This window comes from Antrostomus carolinensis, unplaced genomic scaffold (assembly GCF_000700745.2).
Source record: "Antrostomus carolinensis isolate BGI_N321 unplaced genomic scaffold, ASM70074v2 scaffold56462, whole genome shotgun sequence".
Classification (NCBI taxonomy): domain Eukaryota; kingdom Metazoa; phylum Chordata; class Aves; order Caprimulgiformes; family Caprimulgidae; genus Antrostomus; species Antrostomus carolinensis.
The window spans coordinates 5,029-13,569 of NW_010298664.1; the positions used below are offsets into that span (position 1 = coordinate 5,029).

The window sequence follows — 8,541 nt, forward strand, 5'->3', positions numbered from 1 at the left end:
TGCCTGGTATTGAGGCAGCTGCTCTGAAACAGGCGAGTCTTAAAAGATTATTATATCCATGAAGAATTTTGATTTGAGGCTTGCCCAGCCTCAAAGGTGAGTTCTGAGAGAATTCATTAATCTAGTCCTTCAGGAGAAGGGACTGGGTCTCAGGATCCGTCAGTCCCTATGTTTTCTTCCAAATAACCTTATGCTGTCTAGGAGTGGTAACTCTGATCTGAGGAGATTACTGGGATTTGGGTGAGGAGGGATTTCCAGTGGGAGAAGGGCATGAGACAGTTTTGTGAGCTGATAAAATTCAGAATTAGTTTCTGTTTATTTTTCGTGGGGTAATTGTTTGTCCAAATTACAGCATGTTTCCTCAGTAAGCGACTGATTTAGGAGTAGACATCTATGCCAAATGTAAAGTTTCTTTAAAGCATGAATGTGCTGATGTTGTTTAAACAAATAGTGGCAAGAATTTTTAATACAGACAATTTTTTTTTCATGAGATTTGCTGTTGCATGTATGGCAAAAAAACAAATCACATCATGAGGGAGATACCTGAACAAGAGAGAGAGTCTTATGGTGAGAAAGATCAGATAATTTTATGCTTGATGTGAAAATAAATGTAAAGCACAACTAATAAATTCACAGATTATATTACTTTTGATGATATAATGAATAGAAATTGTGTTTGCCATAGCAATCTTGCTTGTTGGGTGAGTGGGGCTTGTTCAGATAAAATACATTTTAATACAGCCAAAGGGGAATTGTTTATCTGGCAATAATGACGCTGCAGCTGGAACACAGGCCATGGCTTCCTGTGCATTGTAGATGGTGCAGGCACTGCAAGAAGCAATCCTGCCTGTTGCACACTTGTTCCTGCTGCTGTGCTGGCACAAATGCTTGTGTAGCCATATAGTGCCAGGAATCAAGGAACTTGGCTTCCAGAAGGACTGTTTTTTCACTCATATTAGCTCCCTGCTCTGCACCCACACAGTTTGAGAGGGGGACGGGGAGACATGGGAAAGGCATGACTACTTCTTGCATTAGCAGCACAGGCTTGATGTCATCCAGGCTTCAGCACCTGGTGTTAGGTGCCTGCTGGGTGATTATGGTGATTCAGGTTAAAAATAATTGGCCTCAGTCAGCCCTCGCCTGTTCGTCCTCTTTGCTGGAGGTCACCATCCTCTTAGAGGAGCTGGTGTAAATGCCTGTGTAATCACTTCCAGCGTACTTCTGTTGAGAGCAAGGTGGCTTAGCTTTTACTGTATATTTTTTTGCTAGATAATTCCAATTGAAACTGGTCAGATAGTGGCTGAACACATGGTTGTGCCAGTGTATCTAAGAGGGCAGCAATGAGCAAATGGGGTACTCCAGAGTGACCACCTAAGCCTGCATCCGGTGCAGCCAGAATAGCACATCTGATCATCCCCTTGCAGAAGCAGAACTGTACCTTGGAATGAAATTATCTGGAAAAGGAGCTAGGGAGGCAAGCACCTAAGCGTGAGATCTCGCTGTGTTGCCCTGGGCAATGGGAATTGCAGTACAGTTCTGATACATGCAAACGAGGCGTTTACGGATTTGAATAAGGAAGCAATTTTACCCTTCCTATGACACTAGTGAGACGGTCTGCACTTCAATAACAATGTTGAAAATTCAGGAATAGTGGCAAAAAGTCATAAAATTAATCAACTCGGGCAGAAAAGTGCTTCGGTTGAAAGACATGAACAGCGCGGTCTGTTTAGAATCACAAAGAATCCAGAGGGGTTGATTAGTCGTATCAGGACTTTCAGTAGGAGAATGAGCTTTTTAGTAAAGCGGGAAAAAAAGCCTAGAAGAGCCAGTGCCTGGGAGCAGAAACCAGATGTATTTTAGTTTGAAATGAAGCACAGAGTTTTAAAGCAATGCTTACAAGTTGCTGGAACAAACTTCTGGAAGAAGCGGGAGATTCTCTACCTTTTGGTGTGTTTGGACCAAGACTGGGGCCTTTCTGGAGGAGGTGCATTGGCCAGCTGCAGATTACAGGACTACAGTCTTGTGGCACTTGGTTGCTTTTGATACAAAGGTCAGATTGGTCAGTGTTCCTTCTGTTCTTAATGTCCCTGACTGGGTGGGCGATCAGTCCTCCAGGAAAGAGCTGTGGAGTAGAGAAGATGAGTAGAGGAGGAAGAGGTGAAGACACAGCATTGCTTAACCCTGCTTTATTTGTTCTTTGTTTTTTTTTAATGTAGGGGAGTTCCAAATCCCTGAGAGCTCCAGGTTGGGGCCAGTTCTCCATGGTACAAAGGTACGCTTTCATTTTTCGCACCCTCCATCTTCACCTGAGGCCTCTTCCCTTCAGGAAGACACCTCAGTGTGACCCCAGGCACAGCCTGAGCAATCCACTCGCACACAAGACTGTTTTCTGCCCTGCATAGCTGGAGGCCAGGAGAAAAAAAGATGTGATATGCTGCCCTCTGCTTTAGCCAGAGCAAAGTTCCAGGAGCTACAAACCGGCATCCTCATCCTTTAAGGTGTCTGTGTAACAGTGGTGCTAGTAGAGAAGCACTGAAAGAAAATGGGAAAAAAACTAAAACAAACAAACAAAAAATCCAGTAGCGCTTGTCTGTTCTTGTGTATTTGCATTTTGATGCAATCTTTCTCTAGGTGATTACGTGCTGTTGCTATTTTGGTTTTTACCAGACAACCCATGACTGGAGAAGGTGGTATCACTCCTCCTGAAGCTGCAAATCGGGGCTGGCTCTTGTCTGTTATAGAGAGGAGGACACTTTGGGCTTGAAGAGGGTGATCAGCTTGAGAGTCACAAGGCTGTAAATTATATTATTGTTCTTGTTGTGATTAAACCTGCTAATTCCTTGCAATTCACAGTCTTAGGTGCAGACAATTCCCCATTTTAAAAATCAGTCAGCTGAGCAATTCCTCAAGGACACTGTGTACAGAGAGGAGATAAATTCAGTATTTAACAGAGTGGGATCCTCTCTTTGATGTGGAAGTGGCCTCTGGTCCCCCACCAGAAAGGCATTTGCTTGATCTGCTGAGGGGCTGAGCATCGAGCTCCCCATCCTGGGAGGTGCCGTTTTCTGCAGGACCCATAGGAAGAGTCTCCAGCTCATTCGTAGGTCATGGGGCAGGTCTCAGGAGTGTCTCAGGAGAGGAGTCAGTCCATGTCTTGTCCTCTTGTGAGCAGCTTTGAGTGCTGGCTGAGCAGTAAAGCTGTTGGGTGGCAGCAAGGGGCACTTCTGCTGCGTGCCTTCCCCGAGCACGGAGGCATCTCAGCTCGTGTGCAGTGTGCGGTGCTGCCACTCGATGGCACTAAATTTGTACGCAAGCTGGGAAGCTAAAGCTGCAGGCCAGGCTAATCCGCCTCCCACCTCCCAGAGCTGTGATAAAGTAAAAAATACTGTTCATTACTGAGGAGGAAAAGACATTGTTTCTGCTGTGCAGGATTTTATTAGGAATGTGCAGTGCTCAGTAAGCTGACAGCGTGGGCTCAGCTTGAATTCTGTAAAGCATAAACAAATATGTCAGTGCATGTTTTGCAGAGATTGTTTGTGCTGTTGACATGATGCGGGAGGATGAACAAGGGCTAGCGTTACTTTTGAAGGGGGGCAGTTATGAATGGTAACAGGTATTTGCTAAATTCTGAAAGGTCTGGTGATGTCCAAGAAGCTACAGCAAGCTCTCTGGACAGAGGGGGGGCAAGCAATGTCCATACAGCTTCCCTAGCTAGATGACTGTGTAGGACAGGGAGATTTTTTTGTAGACACATAACAGCAGATTACGTCATTCTCTTGATAACTATAGTACAGTAAAAAATGCGCCTCACTGCTCAGTTTCCAAGAAAGAATCTCCTATGGTTTTGTATGGTTTTGCTGTCTTAATAGCTTTTTTCTTTAACTCCTCAGGGTGACCCAGCTCAGCGAGGGCATTTAGAGGAAGCTGCTTTCCAATTGCAGCAGATTTTCCGGATTGACATTTCCATTGCATTGAATATCCTCGGTAATGTGGACTTGGATTTGTTTTGTCCTTAAACCACACATTTCTCTTTTGAAAGACCTCCAAATTGTTACAGGTCTTGTGTGAAGGCAGAGATGGCATATACCCAAGCTGAAGCCTCCTTTCAGCAATTTCAACTGTACTTTGAGAGATTTATTGCCTTTTGTCCCATCCTGCCACCTGATTTATATCAGCATATTTAAATCCAGGCTTGGTTGAAGCCTGTACTGTTGTCCTGACATCTGCAGTTGGAAATTAAGCCATCTTTGTCTTTTTTTGCCACACAAGCTGTCATATCCTTGTATTCTTTTTCATTGTCTGAGATCTCAGTCTTCCTGGCAAGCTGAAAAAGCAATTGCAGAATTGCAACTCTAAGAAAAGCTGAAGGAAGATGTAATGATCTAAGAAATCCCTGCCCTATATACACCACTAGTTGCAACACTAAAAAAACGAGCCACTTCTTTGCGAACCATACGTTGTGTTAGCCCATGATCTGTCTTTGCAATGAGACTAGAAAAATTCCTGAAAAGCAGCATTGCCATTTTTTCTGTGGAAGCTTTGGTTCTGTGAATTGGTTGGTGAGCTAGCTAGAAGTGGAACAGAGCACTTGGCATGGACCAAGGAAGGCCCAGTAGCTGTGTGAAACGTTACTGCATTTGAGGCTGCATTCTGTCTATTTATTTTTCCCCTGTTTTTACATTGTGTTGTTCTCAGGGATTGAAAGTATGAGAGCAGGCCATTACAGCATAGCCTATACCTGCTTCAAACTGGCAGCAGATCGAGGCTACAGCAAAGCCCAGTTCAACGTGGGTCTGTGTTACGAGCATGGCAGAGGCACAAAAAAAGACTTGGAAAAGGTATCCGTGACTTGTAAGGTTGTAGATGTGTGACACAAACCAGGAGAGTGGTCTTTGTTGGGTGCACAGGCGCTTTCCTCCTTTTGCATGGGTGTGACAGTCTGATGTCTCCTTGGAAAATGCTGGAAGTAATATAAACTGCAGATTTGCAGTGCTGGCTTCAGTGTCATAGATCCCCTCAGAGATGTGCTCCTGAAATCCCCTTTCTCATAGCTTCTGAGGTCTTCTCATAGGTACACGGGATGTGCCACCAGCACCCAGGAGAGTACCAAGGAGAAACCTGTCATGTTACTGTATTTAAAACACCACTGCATATCCGAGGGATTCTTTACATCTCGAGCCATCCAGTTTGGGTAACTTAACTACAGCCTGCCACCTAGTGCATGCTGGTCGCAGTTAGCATCTTCTGTAGCTGGAAAGATCTGCAAAGCTGGCTTGTTTCAAGTAATTGTGCAGATCCCCCTTGGCACAGAGTAAGCTTTGGTATTGTTGGCCCAGTGCCTTCCCCGTCAACACGGGGAGTTTTGACTTGAGAAGGCAGGGTGGTTAGAGGGTGCTCATGTAGTCGCAGTCCACTGTCTCCCTTAAACAGTCTCATGTTCTTTAGTGGAGAGGTGTGGGAGGGCTGCTGGGGTAAGCGTGTGCAGCTTGTGATAGATCTAGACAGAGAGGTTAAGCTTGTCCTGGCCAGAGGGGAGTCATGTCATGTTTAAGGGCATGTATTACCTGAATCACACAAGTGTGTTTCCCTTGTTCCAGGCAGCTTTTTATTACTACCACGCAGCCAGCAACTGTCACCCCATGGCACAGTACCGCTACGCGAGATACCTCTTATGCCACAGACCTGAAAATGAATGGGACAGACATCAGAAGGCAGTGACTTTCCTGGAGCAAGCAGCAATGGCCGGGATTACAGAGGTGAGTGTCCACAGCCTGGGAGCTCATAAGAGAGAGCCAGCAGAGAACCCTGTCTGAAGGGTCTGATTTGAACCACAGCAGAGAACCCTGTCTGATTTGAACCACAAGACATCCTGGAAAGCAACATCTGTGCGACTGGAAGCAAAAAACGTCCTATATGTTTACACTTCTTACAGTTTATGGGAGACAGTCCTGCCTGCACATGAGAAGCAGCTAGGTACCCACTGCATCAACAGTGTTGGTTATCTGTTTTGCTGTTGGGCTTTTTAATGTGTCTCTTAGATTAAACCATTGGCTTAGGAAAACTGACCTACAGTTGAAAATGTGGCTCTGTGTTTCATCTCCTCTCAATTCTGAGAGTACAGGTTGCTTTGGTGGAGGAAATTCCATGAGGTGTTTGAAGTAAGAACAGATCCTCCTGTTGTATCTGGGAATTTTCAAGACAATTAATCCATGTGGATGTGTGTACCCTCCCCTCCTTTCCCACTCTTCAGGAGTGCCATCTTGTGTTGAGAATGCCAGTCATTCTGGCAGTGACTGTATCTCATGTAGCATGCTGTTCCAGGAAGTTCATCTGCTGTATCTTACAGACAAGTAGGAGCCGTTCTCTGGCTCTGACTTCCACAGTGCAGTTTGAAACGATACTCTGGATCTTACAGTGTTAGTATGGTGGTGTTAATTGCACGTATAGTGGAGTTCTAGAGATCAAATGTGATTTTTCTTGTTTACCATATCAGACTGATTTTTCCTAGGACAGGCCCCCCCTTCTCTCAACAGGTGCTGGAGCAAGCAGGGTACTTTGCACACTTGCCTTGCCACAGTAAACCTGTCATTTGAGCAACTTACAAAATCAGTAAAAGAACTGGAGTAATTAAGGGGGAAAATCCTGGCTGATTGTACAGTGTGGTTTTGTTGCAGGCACAGGCTTATCTTGGAGTGTTCTACCTGAGGGGGCTGCAACCTAAAGAAAAGAGAGGTCTGAAGTACCTGCTGCTGGCAGCAAAGAGTGGCGTAAGTAATCCCTTTGCAAGCCGTGATTGTTCTCCATTTAGGATCATTGCACATTACAGGTGGCAGATTTCAGGGCTTCTTGGAAACAGGAGCAAGTGTTGGGATTTTACTGCACAGCCTGAAAGGACAGAGTGGAGTCTTAGTGCATCTTGGAGAGGAAACAGGCCCTGTGGCACAGACCCTGCAGAACATGAACGTAGAAACAGCCCTGTTGGGTTGGAGTAATCCTTACAGCAACAGTGCTTATATTCATCTAGCATAATTTTACAAGTTTCCTGTTATGGAACATCTACACCCTCTTCAGTCAAACTCTTTCACTGCTGTATCATTTTGAGAAGTTTGTTGTGTCTGTCTTGAATTTGTTCTTCAAAATTGACCCATTATTTCTTGCCTTCTATAGAGAGGATGAAAAGACTACTTCTGTTTCTTTGCAGGGACTTTTAACATACTTAAATACTTGAATTCCCATTCAGCCTTCCCCCGTTGTTGGAGTTTATCCTCACGTGTTATGTTGTCTAGATCCCCAACAATTTTCTTGCTCACTGTTGAACTTTCTCCAAGTGACCCAGGCTTATTTTTTTTTGAAGGACAGTCCCACAATCTTGGCATAATACTGCTCCTGAACCCTTACCAGCACTTAGAGTAGTAGAAGTATGACATCCCATGTCTTGCAGCAGGTTTCTGCATCCCACAGTTCCGTTTCTTTACAGCACTGTGACATTGTTCGGTCGTTTTCAGCTTGCACTGCATTGTAATAGCTAGTTTTCTCTGAAGAACTTGTTCATTTTAACTTCAGTTCCCACAGCTTTTATGTAATGGAAAATAATGAATAGCTATTCCCTCTTCTTCTGGCTAATACTTTTGATTCTGTTGCCCTTTAGTATGTCCTTTCTGAGTCATTTCTTTTGCAGGCTGCAGAGCGCTAGTTTAGTTTGTCTCTCCATGTAGTTATGCTGTTCCATTTTGCTTGTCAGTCTTCTCTCTGTTTTTCTAATTCTCCTTTGACCATTTTAAGATGCTTGGACTAAAACTGGTCTCAAGATGGAGCCATGCCAGGGATCTGATATAATGAGATCCTCTGCTTTGTTCTGTATTTCCTTCCAGTGATTCCTAATATTGTTTGCCCTTTAGCCTGCCGCTGAGCAGTGACTTCATGGTTTCAGGGAGCTATCACAGTGACTCGCAAATTTCTTTCTATAAGCACAGTTTTGCATTTGTCAACACTTAAGTTTCCTCTGTGATTGTGTTGCCCACTTAGTCCTGCAATATCTTCTCTCTAATTAATTCTTTACAGTAAGTTTGATCACTCTGAATGACACTCTGAATGACACTTGTAAACTTCACCACTTCAGTTTTCACCCACCTTTAAGAATGCAGATCACTGGTGAGACTAGACCTGACTAGCCCCAGCAGCTCAGACATGTTCATGATGGTTGATAACAGTATTTAATTCCAGATCTGCTAGAGATCTCTCATAAGCTGCAACATTGACTCCTTTCTTCAAGTCTGACGTCAGATGTGTATGCTGCACAATATAACAATGAATTATCTCATTAAATAGATGATTGTCATTTACTGAATGCCTAGTAAGCCTTTAACAACAGAAATTCTAGCAGGTAATTGCAGGTCCCAGGGGTACCTCCCAGTAGATCAGTGTTTTGCATGTTTTGGTCACAACCATGTGTGATGGATTGACCCTGGCTGGATGCCAGATGCCCACCAGAGCCCACTCTATCACTACCACTCCTCAACTGGACAGGGGGAGAAAAATATA

General features: G+C 44.4%; 1 protein-coding gene across 1 annotated transcript in view; it reads left to right on the forward strand.

Annotated features, from left to right (window-relative positions):
- The window catches only part of DELE1 (DAP3 binding cell death enhancer 1), a gene marked incomplete at both ends in the record, with an annotated part of 11,666 nt that extends 4,899 nt beyond the window's left edge, over positions 1–6,767 (forward strand). Inside the window, 5 exons of the mRNA XM_029083623.1 lie at positions 2,217–2,272; positions 3,891–3,984; positions 4,696–4,838; positions 5,598–5,756; positions 6,675–6,767. Coding sequence (XP_028939456.1) covers positions 2,217–2,272; positions 3,891–3,984; positions 4,696–4,838; positions 5,598–5,756; positions 6,675–6,767 — 545 coding nt within the window. The remainder of the gene's footprint in view (positions 1–2,216; positions 2,273–3,890; positions 3,985–4,695; positions 4,839–5,597; positions 5,757–6,674) is intronic.
- Between the last annotated feature and the right edge of the window lie 1,774 nt (positions 6,768–8,541).